Raw genomic sequence first — 21,868 nt, 5'->3', positions numbered from 1 at the left:
GCATCCCAAGAAATAGATATTTTAATTTCTATATTAAATATAAGAGTTCTGTTTAGCATTTTCTTTCACTTTCCACTTGCTACTTCAGAAGTCACAGAGCAATTGGAACCCAAAGTAAACTTTTTGAGCTCATAGTCACTACTCTTAAATTGCCAACTGCCATAGTTGTAGCCATTGAGACACTTGTAGGTTTTTTTCTAGCTTCAGATAGTTTTAAGTAGTTATTTCACTTAGTTATTTAAAAGAATTGTCATTAAGTAAGAATGATGGGGCTGTGGTCATTTGTAGGTTGACTAGGAAACATTTGTGTCTTCATTAGGGTATGTTCACAAATTAATACATCATTACTCTTGGTATTAACAGAATTTAAAGTCAACTCGTGTGTGTGTGTGTGTGTGTGTGTGTTTTATTTTTTTTGGTAAATGTATGGCTTTCCAGGAAGGATGAGTCAGTTTCTTGAGTGGATACTAATTCAAGTGCACATATCTGTAACTATGTTGTGCCTTATGTTCTCCTGTCAGCACACACAGTTCTTTGGCAGTTTGGCTTTTGAGCATGTCATCATCTCCTAACAACAGTTATGTTCTCAAAAGGCTGGAGAGAGAAGAATCGAAAAGAAAGGAAGAGGAGGAAAGACTTCGCCTAGAAGAGGAAGCCCGTAAGCAGGAAGAAGAAAAGAAGCGGCAGGAAGAGGAAGAAAAAAGAAAGGCAGAAGAGGAGGCTAAGAGAAAGGCCAAGGAGGAGCTGTTACTAAAAGAAGAGCAAGAAAAGGAAAAACAAGAAAAGGAGAAGCAAGAAAAAGCCATGATTGAAAAGCAGGTACTGTATGACTCTTCATATGGACTCTCCTTAAGGGGTTTAGTTAGTATTAGGTAAAATTAGTTAAATTTGAATGACTCATAATACTTACTTGAAGTTTTTTCTTAAACTAACAGGACTGGTTATTAAGTATGAGTTACTTTGGGCAATAAAAGTGAATTTTGTAATGTTTGCTGTACGTCAGTTCACATTCCCCAAAAGGTAGACCCTAGGATGAGAATTTGGATGCCAGTACTTTATTTGGGATAAGATCTCAGGAAGCTGGTAGGGAAGTGAGGTAGGGAAGTGAGGGGAATGCCAGTGTACGTGCACCAATGAGTAGCTTACTGTGGACCACTGGGAGTTAGTTCCTTTGGGACTCTAAGAAACTGTGGAATATGCCTTAGAATGGTCCCTCTGAGGATTGAGTAAACTGGATTATTTGTCAACTCCTGCCTCCCATGGCTGTAGGTCACTCCTTGGGGAATTAAATTTCTGAAACTCCTGGGGCACCTGTGTGGCTCAGTTAGTTGGGCGTTCAACTCTTGGTTTCAGCTCCAGTTGTGGTCTTGGTGTCATGGGATCAAGCCCCACATCCGGCTCCATCCTCAGTATCCCTCTGCTCTTGCCCCTCCCCCAACTTCCGTGCACACACACTCTCTAGTAGGTAAATAATACATATAAATAATAAAATAAAATATATATATAAATAAAATATTTAAAAGAAAAAAGTTTCTGAAACTCCTGGCCACAGGAGACTGCTCTCAGACACAGGAAGACCTTGGCAGGCAGTACTGGAACTATCTGCAGGTAATTTGCATGATAGACTGAGGCTATGTGAGTGAGGCCTGGGATGTCTCTGTGTCATAAAGCAGGCTGTGTAAATCCACACTGAATATTGAGAACAATATCCACTTTGAGGTAGATGATAATGTGGAAGAACATGTACATATCCCAAGGAATCCCACTACAGTGCTTTCTCAGCTTAGTAAAGTCTGTGCCTTGGTTTACCTGTTTCTGTCAGAAGGAAGCAACAGAAGCAAAGGCCCAGGAGGCAGCTAAACAGATGCGTCTAGAAAGAGAACAGATCATGCTGCAGATTGAGCAGGAGCGACTGGAGAGGAAGAAGGTAAGAGCTAAGGATCAGGAGGAGTTAGGGTGAGGCAAGAATAGGAAATGAATCCAGTTCTGTTCTGTAGTTGTTGGGTAGAGGGATCTTAAAATTGTCTAAGTAGGTCAAGTTTGTTGGTAGTGCTGTTCAAATCTTCTGTATCTCCATTGGTTTTCTGTCACCTTGTTCTATTAGTAACTGAGAGAAGAATGTTAAAAGCTCCATCTGTGATTATGGATTTATCCATTTCTCCTTCCAGTTCTTACCAACTTTTGTTTTATGTTTTTGAAACTCTGCTGTTAGGTAAATACATATTTCAGATTATTAAGTTTTCCTGTTGAATTGACCCCCTTTATTGCTAATATATCTTTATCTCCAGTAATAATTGTCTTAAAGTCCACTTTATCAGCCTTTTTATGATTAGTGTTTATATGGTAAATATTTTTTCCATCCTTTTACTTTGAACCTATGTGTGTCCTTATAAGAATCTCCTGTAAACAGCATATAGTTAGGACTTGTTGTTTTAATCCAATTTGATAGTCTGTCTTTTCATTGGAGTGTTTCATCTATTTACATTTAATGTAATTAGGGATAAAGTTGGGTTTAAGGAGGCTGATTATAAAGCTCCATTCCCATGGTGTCCTAGATCCAGCCCAGACTTTGTACTACTTTAAGCCTGAGAGCTAGGAAACCAATCTCTGGCCTCCCCTTCTGACCTGCACCTCAGCTTCACTTTCTCTAGGGTGGTCCTCTAGAGTGACAGATGGTGATTTGTTGATTTTCAGATAGTCTAAGGAGAGGAAGGAAAAAGATGGGGTGTACAAATCATTGATTCTGGTTACTATTTCACTTCTCAAGCATCTGACTTTGTTCATAGGGCAGAGGTGTATATCTGCAAAACTGATGGAAAACCTTTCTCTACTCATTATCCTCTGCTGATGTTTCTCTTTTACAAGTTTTCTGACATGAAATTGCATATAGAACCAACTGCTTTTATATGTATTTGATATTATAGACCTTTTACCTGGTTCTTTTTGGTTTCTAGAGAATTGATGAAATCATGAAGAGAACAAGGAAGAGTGATGTGTCTCCAGAAGTGAAGGTAGGGTGTTCAGTGCCATTTTGATAATTTATGGACTGAGAAGAAAAGAATGGCACAGTACATTCAGTGGGATTGTAGGTCTTGCAGAGGAACAGCCAGAAAAGTTGAACTCTTCCTACTTTGTTCCTGGCTAGATTAAGGAAGCTGTCAGTACCTGGAAGGAAAGAGAAGTCTAAGAGAGGAGTTTCAGAGACAGGGTGGTAATGAAAAATTTCCTCCAATAAGTGGGTGTAGGGATGCAGAGAGAGGCACAGTAGTCCCTGAATAAAACAGAAAATGGTGACATATTAATAAGGGAAACAGCTAATTTGTAATAAGCTCAGAAGACTCCAAGAATTACCATGGAACAGGCAGATGGCTCAGCATAGTTCCAAATATCCTTTGGTGCTTTTCAGAAGCACCTGTCTTTCTGTGTAAAGTCTTCCTTCCCTGTATTTGTTTTCAGAAGGAAGACCCAAAGGTGGAGCTTCATTCTGCTGTGTGTGTGGAAAATAAGACAAAACCAGTTGTCCCGAACAAAATAGGTGAGTGTGAGAACTGGTTCTTTGGTTCCTTCCTTTCAGCATAACCCTTCCTATGGGGGGCAAGCACCTGTGGGTCTTCAGAGTGTTATTGCTGGAAGGGGACTGTGTAGTTTCCCTGCTGGGAGAGTCTTCATGTCTACCACAGTTCTGTCAGGTCCATTCAGAAAGTGGTACTCTAATAGTCCCAGCACAGAAAGCTGCCACCTGCTGGCCCATGCTACTTTCCAGGGAGCTTACCAGCTGGTCAGGTTCTATTCAGAACTGACTCTGCTATACTACAGTGGTTTCTCCTATCTTCTAGACTTCCGGCCAGTCCAGCTCTTCTCTCTTGAGTATACTTAAAACTCCTTAGCTGTGTATATACCATGGCAGCCAATGTCAGAAGGGCGTGTCCATCTCAGAGGCACTCTATCTCTCCTTTGCCTTGGGGCTCAAGAAAACACTTTGCAGAACCTGGGGACCTGTACAGTATATGACACCAAGCCTCCTGGGTGGGTCATGAGTCCTGCACAGACACTGATGAAGTCATTAGTCTTCTTTTCCCTGTGTGATGCTGATGACATGGGGTTCTTTTTGCAAAAACAGTGCAATACTGTTGGTAAAGCAGTTATTTCATTGTTCTGGATATTTTATGGTTAACAGAATGACTTTGTATTCTCAATCAGAAATAAATGGATTAAACACCTGCCAGGAAGTTAATGGTGTGGGGCGTACTGCGCCAGAAACTTTTCCCCGAGACATTTTCTCTAATGGGCTTAAACCAGTTGGGGGACTTGTTCATCTGGACACCATTGATGGGAAATCAAACAGTCTGGATGATTCAACCGAAGAAGTTCAGTCTATGGATGTGAGGTAAGTTGATTTATTTTCAATGTTTGTTGATCACTGCTCTTTGTTGATTTTTTTTCATCTTTTACACACGTGAATCAACTAAAGTAGGTTTGGTTGCCATTCAGGAAAGCTATCAGTGGTTTATTAGAGTCTTTGGTCCGGTTCCTTAGAAGTAGAGCCTAGGAGGGGTGCCTGGGTGGCTCAGTGGGTTGAGCATCCAAGTCTTGGTTTCAGCTCAGTTCATGATCTCATGGGTTGTGGGATCGAGCCCCATGTCCAGCTCTTCACTCAGCAGGGAGTCTGTTTGAAGATTCTCTCCCTCTGTCCTTCCCCCCACTTGTACACATGCATGTTCTCTTTCTTTAAAATAAATATTTTTAAAAAATAAGTAGAGCATGTGACAAGTATTCTAAAGCATGGGATTTATAGGGAGAATTCTCTGGAACAAGTCTAGGATTGGAAGCAGGATGGGGTTGGGGGAAGTGCTGGGGCTCCCGGGCCCATGTCTGGGCCATGTCAGAAGCTCTCATTGGTGACCACCAGTCCATGATATTCTGGCTGCAAATTACATAAAGCTTTTAACTGTGATTGAGCTGAGCACTCTTCTCAGAGATTTTGAGTGGTGATTTTTAGTTTTGTTTTGAAAACAATAAATAGAGAGAAACCTGAAAAAAAAAAAAGCAAAGATTCTGTTTTAGGTAATCCTACAGGAACTCTGGAGGATTAATTTCCACCAGAGTGGTCTGATTAAGGGAGGCAGCCTTTGTGCCACTGTATCCATCAGTCATTGAGTATGGTCACCCAAGGTGGGGGATGCAGTTATAACTTCTGTGGGCATAGGGCTCCGAGTAGCCAAAGGCAGTTGTCCAGAGAAAGAGTGACAGCTATGAGCTACCAGCAGTCTGCTTGCTCTGCAGCTGGCAGATGGGTGCACCCAAGAGGACCCAAGTAGAATACCAGCAGGACTCAGTGTCCAGTGTCTCATGTTAAAGAAACTTGTCATTGGAGACTTGATAAAGGATCTAATTTGCTTTCAGATACTAAAATCTTAAGGAATTCTTAAACTGATGTGTTTGTGGATAATACCACCTGGCAAATTGATCCTAGATAAAAGAATTCAATTAACATGTGGTTGGAGCAGAGACAATGAAATGGAGAGTCTTGGGCAGGGCAGTTGAGTGGGGGCAGCTGAGTCAGGCGGCAGCGACGGCATTTTGCAAAGTTCTGTCAGAGCTCCAGCAGGCCAGAGCTTACCCTTCTCTCCTTGGCTGCAAATTCTCACCTTCATCTGGGGAGGATGGGTCTTTCCTAGGGCACAGTGATTGTAAATATCCCAACTTGCGCACTCTGGCCTTGAGCCAGATATGTAAAAACCCTGGGTCCAGCTCCTTGTGACCACTAGAGCAAATTCTACAGAGACAGCCCTTGCCTCCAGTCTCCCTCTCCTCAGCCCCTGGGGAAAAACAGCTGAGGCATCTTAAATATTAGCACAACATCTCTGCCCCCACCCCATGTTGAGCCTATATCTGCTTTTTCTTTATGTCTCTTGGAGTGGGAAAGGGGATAAGACACAGCATCAGCCAGGGTTCAAGAAAGTAAAGGAGCTTTGTGTGTGCTCCGAGTTTTCCTCTAGCCACCTCTGCATTTAGAGAGAGATGACTCCTGGAGGTTGTACCCAACCAAGCTTGTGACATTTCTCCTCCCCACACTCTGACCAGCTGTTTAAACCCAGGGAAAGGAGGCAAGGTGAGGTGGAGATGGGATGGGTGTTTCTGCTAATGGGGCAGTTTGCCCAGGCTCCGGCCACCAGAAGTGGTGTTAGATCTGCTACTGCCCCTTAACTAGGCTGAGTATGAGGGAAATGGATTTTCTGAGTTTTTTCAGTTCCACGGTTTTTTGTAGATTCTTCTCTCAAGTCTTATAAAGGAAGAACAGTTGAGCCTGGTAGCAGCCTTACTCTGGCTCTTAAGGACTGAGTGATGGGACCTCACATTCCAGCCCACCACTCATCTGAGCTAGGCCTGTGGTTGACACAGCTATGAAACTTCTTCTATCTCTAGGTTGAAGAGAGAGCAAGCCAGGCCTGCTGGGCAGGAGCTGGATAAGTCAGGGTGGGTGGAGTGGGCTCTCACTTTAGAGAGGGAAGATGGAAGAGATTTGCTCTGCAGGTGACTGGATAGATGGTGGGGTCCATGTTCACAATGCCTCCCACCTAAGCTGAACACTTAACTGCAGGTGGCTCCACACAGACTTCCTCAGTATGATCACATCACTCTCACAGGAGCCTGGTAGGAAGAAATGATTGTTCACCCCATTGTACAGCAGAGGAAACTGGAGCCAGGGGACAAAAAGCAGCTTGTCCAAGGTGGTACTGCTAGAGAAAAGCAGGACCAGGAGCCCCAGGGCTGATTAGGGCCCTTCCTCTGCTCAGTTTTAACTTCTAGCATTTGCTTTCTATTTGGTTTTCCCATTTTGAAGGTTTTGGAAGTGGTTGTCTTCTCTGTGGTAGAGTGCTGGTCAGCCTGTGGTTTTTATTTTCTTATTTCCTGTGGGCAGTGTGAGCTTGGCCTTCACAGCCCTACTCAGTCCACTTCCCTTGTTCTCCTCCATGGGGGCCTTGCGTCTATCAGTGTCTCAGAGGTGAACTAACTTGTATTTTTTGTAGTATGTTTCACACCAGCTCTGGCTCTAAATCCATCTTCTCTAGAAAGGTAGTATAACAAAATATCACAAATAGAATTAATTTTTGCCTCTTTCTCTACCTCTCTCCTTTTCTGCCCTCCCACCCCCACATTCCAGTCCTGTTTCGAAGGAAGAGCTTATCTCTATCCCGGAATTTTCACCAGTAAGTGAAATGATTCCTGGGGTGTCTCTGGACCAAAATGGAACTGGTAATGCCCGAGCTCTTCAAGATCTCTTAGATTTCACCGGCCCCCCCATGTACCCCAAGCGATCCAGTGAGAATCTCAGCCTGGATGACTGTAACAAAAACCTGATTGAAGGATTTAACAGTCCTGGCCAAGAAAATACTCTGAACACCTTCTGTTGACAAATACATCCATCTCTTTAGTGAAAGGTACTGTACAGTCTTAATTATAGTCTAAATCTATACTTCTCCAACTGGGGTTTGTGAAGGTGGGAGAAACATCACTCAGTCTCTTGGATGGTCAGGTTTATTTGAAAAATACAAACATGAATATGAATACAGGTATCACCCGTTTTTCAAAAGTTCACACTATGCCAAATGTAGTTTATGAAAGATCTACATTAGTACCAGTTTACATTAACTGAAGGTAATCCAAAGAGGGTTTTCACTTTTACAAAAAAAGACAAAATGTGAAAATTGTATTCAGTGTTTGTCTTGGAGCCAGCTGTTAGAGAAGCAGCATGTGCCCTGAGCAAAGTGGCTCCACCAAGCTCCTTCCTGAGAACTGCCCTCAGCATTCAGCTGCCATAGCTCTGCACTGTCTGTGAGCATCTGTGCTTTCTCTCCATTTATTTTGCACATCCATTAGCAAGATGTGTTCTAAGGTATCAGAAAAGCCTAAGAGGTTATTTTTGGGGTCTGGAGATACTCAAAATTTTTTTCATGTAAGTTAGTGGTAATTGCCTCTTCACCTTACGCCATGCTACAAGAGGTTTCATAGGAACATTCTTTCAGATAGGAGGAAAACCTATATATAGTATATACTGCAGCACACACATAATAATTGAGATGGATTCAAGTAAGTCCTTTGTATGAGAACCTTTAGTGCCACACCCCACCATGCCTGCTCTTGCTGTTGGGGTTTGTGGTGGATGGGTGTGTATGTTGAGAGTACTTCTGAAAGTTTGATCAGGCATCTATATGGAGTAGCCATTTTAGAAATTTTATAGGCAAAGAGAAAATGCTATAATAGTGGTGCATGGTGATATTAATAAAATGAATTTCTCCCCTACTTTTACTCAATGACATCCCACATTCTATCTACAGTCATTCATATACAGTGATGAGCATTGGGCCAAATGTTCACTATTTTGTTAACCCATTCTGGAATCTTTTAAAGCAAACATTTAATCTTGGGTCACATCAGAAGGAGTGGGAGGATGGAGAACTGAAGTTTGTGTCCTGAAGCTTTTGTTCCTCACCTTTGGCATTTTTTCTTGCAAAAGTGGGTTTTAAACACTGAATTTATGGGACTTAGTTATATATACCTCACATTGGATTTACTTCAGTTTGGGGCTTGATTTTGATGATGAAAACATAATTACAATCTATCATTAAATCCTTTCAAAACTTAATTCCAATTGTCTTCCCATTTTAGAGTCTTCAAAACATTTTTATATTCTCAGCACACTCTCACTTTCTTTTTTAACTTTATTTAAATTCAGTTAATTAACATATAGTATATCATTAGTTTCAGAGGTAGAGTTCAGTTATTCATCAGTTGCATATAACACCTGGTGCTCAATATATCACATGCGCTCCTTAATGCCCATCACCCAGTTACCGCATTCCCCACCTATCCCACCTCCAGCAGCCCTCAGTTTGTTTCCTATGGTTAAGAGTCTCTTACGCTCCACTCCTATAACAGAACTTCAATGCCTGATAGGATATAGTCCAACCTTTCTGTTTCTCGAATGAGGAAACATAAGATGCCTGGCCAGTTCAGTCAGAGGAGCATGCAGCTCTTGATAATGGATTTGTGAGTTCAAACCCCACGTTGAGCATAGAGCCTACTAAAAAAGAATATTAAGGTCTATTTGGGGGCACCAGCCTGGGTCAGTTGGAGGAGCATGCGACTCTTGATCTCGGGGTCATGAGTTTGAGCCCCATGTTGGGTGCAGAGATTACTTAAAATCAAATGAGGAAACAGGTTGAGGAGACCACATGACCAGGGTCGCTGTATTTTGTGTACATCTTCCTGTGCTCAGCTGTCAGCTATAGACAGTACATCTTAATAGTTCACCTCTCTTGGCTCTTGGGAAAGAAGTTGTGGCCCTTTCACACATGAAAGGGTATGCATGGCAGGTAGTTTTAGAATAAACCATGTTCCTAGAGAGTATTATGCTAAGTCAAATTAATCAGTAAGAGAAAGACAAATACCATATGATTTTCATCATATGTGGAAATTAAGAAAACAGACAAACAAAAGGAAAAAAAAGCAAACCAAGAAACAGACTCTTAGCTCTAGAGAGCAAACTGCTGGTTACCAGAGAGGAGGTGGGGGGGGGATGGTTTAAATAGGTGATGGGGATTAAGGAGTACACTTGTGACGAGCACTGGGTGTTGCATGGAAGCATTGAATCACTATATTGTACACTTTTTTAATAAATTTATTTTTATTGGTGTTCAGTTTGCCAACATATAGAATAACACCCACTGCTCATCCCATCAAGTGCCCCTCTCAGTGCCTGTCACCTAGTCACCTCCATCCCCCGCCCACCTCCCCTTCCCCCACCCCTAGTTCGTTTCCCAAAGTTAGGAGTCTCTCATGTTCTGTCTCCCTTTCTGATATTTCCCACTCATTTTTTCTCCCTTCCCCTTTATTCCCTTTCACTATTTTTTATATTCCCCAAATGAATGTACACTTTAAACGAATAGTACACCGTGTTAACTGAATTAAAATAAAAACTTTAAAAAATAAAAAGAATGTGGGATCCCTGGGTGGTGCAGCGGTTTAGCGCCTGCCTTTGGCCCAGGGCGCGATCCTGGAGACCCAGGATCGAATCCCACGTCGGGCTCCCGGTGCATGGAGCCTGCTTCTCCCTCTGCCTGTGTCTCTGCCTCTCTCTCTCACTGTGTGCCTATCATAAATAAAAAAAAAAAATTAAAAAAAAAAATAAAAAAATAAAAAGAATGGGATAGAAATAAACATAAATAAGCATGTGTTAGTTGCTTGTTTTGACTGCATTTGGCTTCTTAAAATAAGTTTTCTGAAATCTTAAAATGTGTTTTTAAGATTTTTTTATTGTGGGGGAGTTTGTTGGGGGTTTTTGTTGTCACAGTGGTTGGGGGCAGCACTGATATTAGGAAAGCAGAGTTTGGGATATTAGCATCCTACAGGTTTTTGGACAGTCACAAAGAGAATTTGGCCACCTAATAGAGTAGTCCTACCCAAAATGCTGTAGCACTTCAATTGAATGATACTATATGAGCCAAGGAAAATATCATTACCAAGGGGGTAGAAAGTCCCAGACAGTGTGATCATTTTAGTGAAAGAGAATAGATACATTGTGGTCTCTTCATTCATCTCACCTGGTTTTGTTTTTGAATTGACACAGGTGGTGTTTGGAGAACCCATGAAGCTGCTGGTAGTCAAATCCGAGCTGCCGGTCCTCTGAAGAAGCTCCTATTGTCCTAAATCATCGGATTCCAAATTATTAGATCAAAATGTAACTGTATTCCTAGTTAGTATGTCAAACACCGGCCACTCTTGGTAGAAATCTTGAAACATTGGCCTCGTTGGGCTTTAGCAAAGTTTCATGTTACAGTTCTATTTATGAGCTTCAGCTGCTGATAAAGCACTTCTTGTACTACTTTATTATCATAGTGAGCCTCTGAATAACCCAGGTGATTCTGTGTTGGAAATTCACCTTATAGCTGTTCTTATTCCCAAAGTTGGAGTACATAAACATGTAGATGTCTTTTCCTGTAAATATTCTAGACATTAACCCAGACTCTACTTAAGCATATATACCAAACTTGGGCTGCTTATCTCCCTGTGTTTAGAAGAAGAAATTCCAGAAGGTTTTCCCCCTTCTCTGGGATTTCTTTGTTGGAAGTTACTATCAAGAGGCTTTTTTTATTATTAAGCTTAGCCACCTGTAAAATGTTTGCCCCACATTACTCCTTGGGGACCTAACAGAATAAGTCTGGTTGATTAAGGAAACAAGCAGTGTGGAATGATTTCTGTTCACTTACGCATTTTCTTATAGATGTGGGCACCTGAATCTAGCGAGAATCTTGTCGTTGTTGCACCTTTAAAAGTCTCCAAGCCATCGAGTGGCTTTTGGACTAAAGGAAGTTTAAATGAATTGTGTATCTCATGCACAGGTGGTTGGTTTTCATGTTGTTGCTATTGCTTTTCTCTTGGATCTTGCGGCCCTTGTTTACTCCTGTGTTTGCTCTAATGAAGCTAGGCACAAGTGAAAATGATAGTGCTCTGGAACACGGGGGCCCTGAATTGGACCTAATATGTCACTTTAAAGACTTTAACATAAAAACATCTGAACAGGGGACACATGACGCTAGAATGTATAATCCATGTGTTTCATGCCATATAATAATGTGTTTTCTTAATTTTATTTCTTGTGGTAAAATGTGACTTTCAGATTAAAATGACCTTCTTTGAAACTTTTTTTTGACTTGTACAGTAAAGAGTTTGGAAAATATCCATAATTTTGAGGTTTGCAACCAGGAGATAAAAAGAAGTCTCGATAGTAATCTTGTTCATGTGCTTTTAAAACCAGCTACAATTTAAGACTTCATTAGTTATGGAAACTGTATGTTTGTGTATGTGTATATATTAAATAAAATATATGCCTCCACTAATGCAGTGCCATTGATCTTGATGAATATCAGGGGTAAAATCCCTTTTATGACAAGCACACAGAAAATGATAGCATGGTCTGACTTTCAAAAAATGCCTCACCATCTTCCTTACAGCTTTATTTTGCTGTTTGTTTTGTTGTGATCTGTTGTACCTCACAGCACCATTGTGACCATGGTGATGCCTCATTTGCATGATTTGTACGTTGTGTTTAATGTGAAATACATGTTCATTGAAGAGTCTCATGGCTTGCTAGTGTTTTGTTTCTGTAGGCTCAATGAAGAAATGTTCTGAAACCAAATCAGATTTTTTATTTTTTTATTTTTATTTTTATTTTTATTTTTTTTTTAATTTTTTAAAACCTATGTGGAGAAAAACCAAAAATCCTGTGTGGGTGTCCTTTCCCTGTCAAACTCATTAAAATTTCTCTGTTGTCAGTTCCAAGTGCAGCCAACTGGAAATAAGCTTAAGTGATGAGCTGTCCCTAGGACATGATGAACTTCTAGGTATAGTAAAGTTGCTGTATTTTCATACCACTGATGTGAGGGAATTCTAGCTAGCTAAGATAAAGTTAACCTTAGTGCAATCCACAAAAACAGTCCACATAGTGATCTGGCATTTAAACAAATTATAATGGGTATGGTGATCCTTATTTTCCAGTAAGCTAAAACCCAGGCTAGCTGTGTGTGTGTGGGTGTGGGTGTGGGTGTGTGGGTGTGTGTGTGTGTTTAATTCATGGCCTGTCTACAGGCTGAGAGACAGTATCAGCCAAGACCAAGAGCCAAGAGGGCAGAACTGGAATGGGAATGTTGGAACCCTCATGATAACTTTCTGCCCTGCCATCTCTGAAGCCAGGGATCCAGTCTATGCAGCCCTCCTCAGTTCTGCTGACAAAGTCTCTGTTGAGTGCACAGGAGTGAACAACCTAAGTCTTTCCCTGTACTGGTCTTTGACAGTGGCATTACAGCTAGTGTCTGTCATCTTGAGCCCTGGCCACAGGGTCACAGTGGTGGCCAGTCACTCCAAAGAGCAATTTTTATTTCATGAACATTCTAAAGTTTTCTTAGTATGTACAGGTTTTCTATTAGTCAAATTCTTTGTAAACTAAATTTGGAAAGCAAATGTAAAGAACTATTTTGTTTCTAGAGGTGCACTGGGGCACATTACCCATTACTTTGGCCACAACACAGAGTGACCTCCATCTCCACTCTTCAGTATTGTTCAAGAAATGCAATTATGTGAGAAAGTAGAGTGATAATGCTTAGAAATAGAAAAGAGAAACCTTTACAGATAGTGTTTGGGAATGGGGCAGACCCAAAGAGAAACAAGTGAAAAGCTCTTACAGTATTTTCACAAGTGAGCCAACTACTAAGGAAAAATCAGTAGTTTTCTTACACATTAATAATAAACAGGAAATCCCAAGAAAACCCAGAAAATTCCTGGAAATAAACTCTATCTAAAACTTGATGGGGGGGACATTAGATGTAAATGGAAAGACATGTCCCCAAGGTAGGAAAACCTGTGTGTGTGAAGTAGACTAATAGTAGGTAGCCCTCACCTTTGTGCAGTATTTATAAATTGAATCAAGTCCCAGTCAATGGAATTTCTTTTTTGCAACTTGTAAACATAATTATACAGTACATGTAAGAAAGTGAACACAAAGCTAAGAAACTTTTTAAAAATGAGCTTTTTAAAAAGGGAGAATCTCCCTGAACAAACAGCTAAATATGTGATAAAACTTCAATAACTAAAGCAGTATAGTCTGATAAATAGAATTTGGAATAGAAAATAGGCATCAGAGGATCCCTGGGTGGCTCAGTGGTTTGGCGCCTGCCTTTGGCCCAGGGTGCAATCCTGGAGTCCCGGGATCGAGTCCCGCATCGGGCTCCTGGCATGGATCCTGTTTCTCCCTCTGCCTGTGTCTCTGCCTCTCTCTCTCTCTCTCTCTCTCTCTCTCTCTCTCTCTCTGTCTCTGTCTCTCTGTGTCTATCATAAATAAATAAAATCTTTTTAAAAAATAGACATCAGTGACAAACCCAAGAGACATAAGAATATAATGTTTTAAAATTTTTTTTTAATTTTATTTATTTATGATAGGCACACAGAGAGAGAGAAGCAGAGACACAGGCAGAGGGAGAAGCAGGCTCCATGCACCGGGAGCCCGACGTGGGATTCGATCCCGGGTCTCCAGGATCGCGCCCTGGGCCAAAGGCAGGCGCTAAACCGCTGCGCCACCCAGGGATCCCCCTTTTTTTTTTAATTTTTTTTAAATTTTATTTATTTATGATAGGCACACAGTGAGAGAGAGAGAAGCAGAGACACAGGCAGAGGGAGAAGCATTTTAAATTTTTTTTTTAATTTTATTTAAGAATATAATGTTTGATGGAGTGAGAATGGATTATTTCTTCCTTTGGAGAGATAGCATGTGGTTTAGTGTCTCCCGAGCATCAACTGAGTATCTCTGATGGGTCTTTAATAATGGCCTAGAAGTCAATGAGGAAATTATGAAGACAGGAGCAGGAACCAAGGTATAGCTACCATTTTTGTCAAGGTTTAATTCAGGGGAGGATTTAGGCACGAGGCTTGGTACAAGTCTAAAGATCTTGAACTGATGCCCCCCACCCATCAGAAGGTGCCATGATCTCAGGAGGCGAGAAGCAGTGGCCTCTACTTGCTATCGTTTAAGCTTCTTTTGCAGGAGTGGACTTTAAGAGCAGCACATCCACAGTTCCTGCTGTATCTAAGGTGGTCCTAAGACTTCTCCAGATTATGAGGTAGGTAGGAGAGGGTTACTTCCTTAAGGACACGTGGCTGGAACTTGACAGTGCTGGGGCTGACTCCAGGGCCCCAGCTTTGGTACCCCCAGGGGAGTTGACAGGTTCTTCTGCCCCTGAAAGCAGCAAAACTGCTTTTGCTAGAGCAGGTGCTTATAGCTGAGAAGGGCTAGAACTCCCATGGGGAATCCTAGTTCTGAGTGTGCTTTTTTTTTTAATTGTTGAGATATCTTTCACGTACTATAAAAATATCCCCCTTTTTCATCTGAGTGTGCTTTGCATGCATTTCTTATCCATCCATCCACTCAAAGCAGCAGAGTTTGGCTGTATTATTGGTTCACGTCCCCATTGTACCTAGAAGCAAGAACATGGGATTTGAAAGTAGTATTCCCTGAACCAATCACTTCCTCATCTTCCTGTCCCAACAGGTCAAATTAATGCGGTGTTTATGTAACCTGATTTATGTGGGCTGTTTTGTGTTGTTTCACATTCTCTGTGCATAAATATTGGATCAAATTCCAAACACAGGCTCATTCATCAGATACCTAGTATGGGCCTTCTAAGTCAATGAGAAACATGGAGTGGGTGAAACTGAATTAAAATGCTTTGAAAAGGATGCCTAGGTGGCTCAGCAGTTGAGCGTCTGCCTTTGACTTAGGGCATGATCCTGGAGTCGAGTCCCACATCGGGCTCCCTGCATGGAGCCTGCTTCTCCCTCTGCCTGCATCTCTGCCTCTCTCTCTCTCTCTTTCTCTATCTCTCATGAATAAATAGTCTTTTTAAAAAAAATGCTTTGAAAATTCTGAACCCTTGAAGACATGCTTTTAACAGTGACCATCTGATCTAGTGGGCATAGGGTGGCTCTATTTGACTCTTGTTTTGGGGACAGATGGCCCATGTTAACCAGGAGGGAAATATTTTTCTTTTTTGACCCTAAGATCCAAGTCAGGGTCCAAGACAGTGGCCACTCCACACACAGCAGGAAGAAATCACTCCTGCTGCAGCCCAGAGCCTGAGAGGCACCTTTCAAAAGACAGAGGGAGCTGATAGGCTTCAATGTGACACCTAGTGAACTCACTCCCCACCTCTTCTTGCAGCTGTGCAGTAAATAAGAGAGAAGCTTCTGTGAATCAATTAGTAAATACCAAAGTTTAATCCTTCCAATTGACTCTGAGGGATGGTTGACGTTAGGGAAAAAGCCTAAAATGACCAGCCTTCTGGACTTCCAAGATAGTGTATTAGAGCAAGCTTTTCCCATGTCCCCTTATCTCAAGAAATGCAAAAAACAACGAATAGAGTCCCAAGGAATTGGAACTTCGTGTAAAATAACTTCTTTTTTTCCCCGCCCCCTTCCAATAACTTCCTTTTTGAATTAGAACCAGCAGCCTTCTGTTGACTGTCCTTGCCTTTTAATCACATTTTCTGGGGAATATAAAAAATAGTGAAAGGGAATAAAGGGGAAAGGAGAGAAAATGAGTGAAAATATCAGAGAGGGTGACAACATGAGAGACTCCTAACTCTGGGAAACGAACAAGGGGTAATGGAGGGGAGGTGGGTGGGGGGATGGGGTGACTGGGTGATGGGCACTGACGGGAGCACTTGACAGGATGAGCACTGGGTGTTATGCTATGTGTTGGCAAATCGAACTCCAATAAAAAAGTTTTTAAAAATCACATTTTCCTAGTGTGTGCAAGCTCATCTTTGAAACGACCAGAAAGTCGTCAACAAAGAAGGGATAGCTAAGAAGGGGCTTGGTCTTGCAAGTAGACATTTGGAGAGCTTGTGGGAATGCATGTGGTCCCCAGGGTGGGATGCAACGCTTGTTTTAGAACAGACAATCTTATTGGTACCGTGGGAAGGAAAAAATAAATTTCATTTGCTCAGTGGACCTGACCTTCAGAAGGGTTCTCAGGGATCACTCCTGTGCAGTGATGGCCCTGATGGCTGTTATGGGGTGTTCAGTATTCACTGATGGTAAGAAATTATCCAGAACGTGGAAATAAGGCCAAAAGATAACCTGCATGCCCTTTCAAAGACCTGCTAGAGCATGGTCTCAGCGCAGCAGCCCAAGGGCCACTGAGTCTCAGGGGACGTAGCTTTGTGTGACTGGCCATGTGCTTGGACTAGGACCCAGTCTCTGGAGTTACTCACTTTAGATAGAAAGTTGCAGATGACTTTTGTTTTACAGAAAAGTTAACTCTAAAGGTTATGCCTCTTTGTTCCTATAGGGCACTAAACAATTTTGTATGTAACTTTGCGATCTCATCCCACCACTTGTTTCCCAACAAATGTATGTCCTGTGGTGCTGCATGTATACCCACATCCGTGTGCCGAACAAGCAATCCCCATATCCTCAATTGACCCAGTTTTGTCATCCTGCTCCTTGATGAATTCAACACATTTTTGACACATGCTCATGTATATTTGTATCACAATTGTGCCTGTAACCTTTAGGAAGTTACACTTTGATGATAAGGAAGCCTTAAGTCCTCAGTAGGTTTGGGAAATTACAAACAGCTGTTATAATGGCTTTATTTATTTATTTATTTTAAAATATGGAACACTTGACAAATTTGCGTGGCATCCTTGCGCAGGGGCCATGCTAATCTTCTCTATATCGTTCCAATTTTAGTATATGTGCTGCTGAAGCAAGCACGCTATAATGGCTTTAAAGATTTAAATTAAATGCTGATGTAGTGGATGTCATGGTGTACCACCTGGATGGGCTTCCTCTTTCAGACTGAGGTATTTGTCCTTCCAGATGCTGGAAGGACAAGCTTTGTGTAGCGGCAGTATCGTAGCCAATGAGGTTTATCAGATGCTGGAAGGACTGTTGATGAGCCTTGGTGGTGGAGTTCCTCCCTGAGAATTGACTCTTTTTTTTCTTTTTCTTTTTCATTGAAGTTTGATTTGCCAACATACAGTGTAACACCCAGTACTCATCCCATCAAGTGCCCTCCTAAGAATTGCCTTTGACTAAGGGAGGCTGCCTCATGAAGGTTAAACCCCCTCACTTGGGTAGCCTGTATCTAATGGATAATGTGGGTGTACAAAAACCCTTGCCTCAAAGTGGAACAATTCAGAAGGGCTGTCTCAGCTTCAGAGCTGCTCCCTGTGGGTTCACCTGAGGCCTTTGTTGAGGCTGCATTGCAGCCCAAGTTCTCCCTCCTACTTCCTCCATTCCCCTGTGTACTCCCCATGTGCCTCTTGCATGCTAACTGGTCTCAGACTCTGTTCCTAGAGTACAAGACCTGAGCCAGCTAGGCATTGTACTAAGAGCTTTCCATGCACTCTCCACTAAACCTTAGCAATGACTTTCTGAGATAAGCACTGTTGTTGCCATGTTCACTTTACCATGAGGACCAAGACAGGTGAAGTTGTTTGTGCAAGGCCACATACAGTCAGGAAGTACACAGCTGGGCTCCAAAGCCAAGGTCTGCTTTTGAGCCTGTGCTTGCCTTAGCCTACTATACCTCAAAGTTCCTGTTTGGGAAAATCACACAGACTCAACCCTTTGAGGCTCTTGCCAATTGACACATCTCCTAGCTATATTTACAAGTTTTCCAGTTATTATGTGTAGTTATGATGGGTAGTGAGGTCAAGTCTGCTGTTACATTTTTTGTATTGTTACAATTTGGGATGAGACATTTATTTGTGTGATTCTTTGATTAATGTCTATCTCCCTCATTGTAAGCTTCTTGACAGCAGGGCTGCCAGGCTGCCTAATATTCCTACCACCTAACACAGGAATTCAATAAGTATCTGTGAGTGAATAAACACAGTCGTTACTGAGGAAATCTATGAATTAAAATCCATGGCTTCTGATCTGCATATCTTTCTGCCAGACCCACATTCTATCATGACAGTCTAAAGGATCCTGATTTTTTGTTTTTGTTTGGTTGTTTTTTTTTTTTAAAGATTTTATTTATTCATGAGAGACACAGAGAAAGAGGCAGAGACACAGGCAGAGGGAGAAGGAGGCTCCCTGTGGGGAGCCTGATGCGGGACTTGATCCCAGGACCTTAGGATCACAACTGAGCCAAAGGCAGACAACCAACCACTGAGCCACCCAGGTGCCCAAGGATCCTGGTTTTTGTGTTTGCTTTTGGATTCCTCAGCACCTAGAACTATCTGTCACAGAGTAGCCCCACAATAAATCTTTGTTAAATGAATGTTGTTGTTTTTGTTGTTATTGTTTTAGTTAAGAATAAATATACCAATTTGGATGGTTCCACGCATGCAGCAGAAAGTGGCTTCAATTTTAAAGGTATTTATCAATCACATATGATAGTATGTGGCAAGCTCCGAAGGCAGCTCATTGATATCAATATTCTGGAGCAGCATTTCTTTGTCTTGGCTTTAAGAAGGCAACATCCCATCCTCATGCTATTATGGTCAAAGGGATGAAGATGTTCGTGTACAGGATGCTCCTTGTACTGCTCCCTCCTTCTACCAGGAAGGCAACTCTTTCTCAGAAGCTCCCAGCAGATATCTACTTTTCCTTGGCCAGTACTAAGTCTTATACTGACCCCCTTAAGATAATCACTGGCCAGAGGGAAGGGGATGATCACATATGTTAAAGTAATACTAGCTTCTCTAACAATTACTCGTGAAGATGCTGAATGTTTCAGATACGACAGAGCTTTTTTCTCCCTCATGTGAAGTCCAACACAAATGTGCCTTATTATAACTCTTCTCTAGGTGGTAATCTGGGGACCAGACTCCTTCCATCTTGTAGCTCCTTCATCTTCCAACTTTATCATATTTTTCTGCATCAGGCCCACAGAATAGGGAAAGAGTATGGAGAAGACACACGACTTCCCAACCAACTAGTCCTCTAAGGGACACATACCATTTCCATTCATATTTCATTGGCAAGGATTAATCACATGACTCCACATCGATAGATTGATACAAGGGTTGGTGGGAAGTGTAGTCCCTGGCTGGTTTGTTTCTTACCAGAGATATTGCTCACCCCTAGCTTTCCAAAAATTCTGGTCATACCAATTCACTTTTACAAAAGACCTACATTCATACCTGTTTTTGCTAACTGAAAAAAAAATCAGAAAATAATTTTCACCTTTATGAAAAAAGCTGTTGCCACACTAATGTAGGTCTTTCATAAAAGTGAAGTGGACTAATGCAAACTTTTGGAAAACAGGAGATACTCTTGGCTGTACGCTATTTTGGCTTAGGACAGTTTTCATAGGAAGTTTGGATGGAAGGGAAAACCTGTACTATGCAAGGGGAAGCACAAGTAATTTGGTGTATAGTTCGTTATTTCTATTATGCCATGATTAATTTAGCCAGAGCTGTGTAATGGGAATATGATGTGAGCCACATATGTCATTTTCAGTGTCAACTAGGGGACCTGGGAAGAGAGGGGCAGTAAATAGTTTGATTGCATTATTGTAAAATCTACCACAGGGTCCATTCTGTTCTCTTTCCCTACTAGTCTGAAGGGAGAGTAAGAGCTGGTATGAAAAAGTAGAAGAAACTGGGGGGGGGGGGTACCTAATAAAAAAGGAGTTAAACAAGTTAAATTTATCAGACAAATGAAGTTTTTGAGAGCTTAATAACTTTTGGATTGGCATCTGGGTTGTACCAGAACACACCAGACTGCTTTTGGTAGGAAGAGTTATATGAACTGAATTTATCAAGGATCTGGGGGAGGAGCTTCAGGAAGGGGGCAGTAAAGATTTAAATAAGGGGAGTAATAAACAGTTGCAGTAAAACTAAGTTTTAAACCTAACCTCATTGTTCCTTTCTGCCTTGCATCAATGTAGGTAGTCCCTATCAAACTTCTTTTCAAAATAGTTGCTGAGTTGTAACATGTTTTAACACTACAAATATTATATGACTTTCAGAATCAGGGGCAAGCCACTTCACATATTACATTGCACAAGAGTTCATCAGAAATAATTTATGGGACCAGTGAGCTGGTAGTAACAACCAAATCTTGTTTAGGAATTTGTCCTCCATCTCAGTAGGAAAACAGACATAAAGACAGTGACCAGAATGAGCCAAAAAGAATCTGCAGCATAAGCCTATTTAAAAACATTTTCTTCCAAACAGTATAAATCAATTCTGTTTGCGCCCTGTTGTTGACAAAGCCCTTAAAAAAGTAAAAGTAAAGAAAGGACAGCACACACACACACACACACACACACACACACACAGAGCCTATCTCATGGGATGGAAGAAAACGAGGAGGAAACAGGGCCAGGTAAGCATTATACATCGAATTTCATTTACAGTATTAAGCAACCCAAAGTCAGTTAAGAAAAGAGAAAACTCACCTGGTTTTGGGAGTCCTGGGTTATAAGGACTAATGTAGTTGCTGAAGGCATGACCAACACAATACAAACCATCTATACAAAAACTATGAAAAAAATCTGGGCCAACAGCATTGTCAAGGGATGAGAAAGCTATTTGTCCTACTTATTTCTAATTATCTAATTCTCACATTAGCATTTTAAAAAGAAAGCTGTATAGAAGGGCAGCTGGCAGTTTTCCCCAGAAGCAGTGTCCCTCCAAAAAAATGACAATACAGTGGGCACTTGGTCTAAGTCTGTATCAATACCTGAGTCCTTTTTTTTTTTAATTTGACTTTTTTTCTGGTTTCAGAATTAGTAGTCTAAAAACTACTACGAAGGTAGTTGCAATAGCAATAAAATAAATTTTTAAAAAAACTACCATGAATTTCAACAAGCCTCTATGTCCATCTTCTGGTTTACAGGGAATACACATTTTAGAGAAGTGGTTCTCAAACCTGAGAGTGCTTCAGAATCTCTGGGAGGCGCTTGTCGAAACTATACTGAGCCACGCCCCCAGAGGTTCTGATTCAGCTTTGAAGCAGAAGTTGTTTTTTTGTTTTTTATTTTTTTTATTTTTTAAAAATCTTTTTCTTTTTTAATTTTTATTTACTTATGATAGGCACACAGTGAGAGAGAGAGAGGCAGAGACACAGGCAGAGGGAGAAGCAGGCTCCATGCACTGGGAGCCCGATGTGGGATTCGATCCTGGATCTCCAGGATCGTGCCCTGGGCCAAAGGCAGGCGCTAAACCACTGCGCCACCCAGGGATCCCTTATTTTTTTTTTTAATTCAATTTGCCAACATATAGTATAACACCCAGTGCTCATCCCATCACCCAATCACCCCACTCTCTCACCCACCTCCCCTTCTGCAACCCTG

General features: G+C 41.5%; 1 protein-coding gene and 1 non-coding gene across 11 annotated transcripts in view; one reads left to right on the top strand and one right to left on the bottom strand.

The window, feature by feature from the left end:
• The window catches only part of MAP7D2 (MAP7 domain containing 2), a 103,588-nt gene extending 91,448 nt beyond the window's left edge, over window positions 1-12,140 (top strand). For 9 of the 10 annotated variants that reach the window (XM_041740030.1, XM_041740029.1, XM_041740025.1 and 6 more), the window contains 7 exons: window positions 594-819; window positions 1,823-1,927; window positions 2,955-3,011; window positions 3,457-3,535; window positions 4,201-4,387; window positions 7,166-7,442; window positions 10,631-12,140. In XM_041740030.1, the coding sequence (XP_041595964.1) occupies window positions 594-819; window positions 1,823-1,927; window positions 2,955-3,011; window positions 3,457-3,535; window positions 4,201-4,387; window positions 7,166-7,415 (904 nt within the window). In that variant the 3' untranslated portion in view covers window positions 7,416-7,442; window positions 10,631-12,140. The remainder of the gene's footprint in view (window positions 1-593; window positions 820-1,822; window positions 1,928-2,954; window positions 3,012-3,456; window positions 3,536-4,200; window positions 4,388-7,165; window positions 7,443-10,630) is intronic. The other variant, XM_041740022.1, reaches the window with a different exon arrangement.
• Window positions 12,141-17,221: 5,081 nt separating this feature from the next.
• On the bottom strand, window positions 17,222-17,328 carry LOC121483627. The gene has a single exon (XR_005985758.1). It is a non-coding gene; the product is annotated as a U6 spliceosomal RNA (small nuclear RNA).
• Window positions 17,329-21,868: the final 4,540 nt, after the last annotated feature.

This window comes from Vulpes lagopus, chromosome X (assembly GCF_018345385.1).
Source record: "Vulpes lagopus strain Blue_001 chromosome X, ASM1834538v1, whole genome shotgun sequence".
NCBI lineage: Eukaryota > Metazoa > Chordata > Mammalia > Carnivora > Canidae > Vulpes > Vulpes lagopus.
Note: the sequence above shows the minus strand (reverse complement) of the source record. Positions and strands in the feature narration are given on the sequence as shown.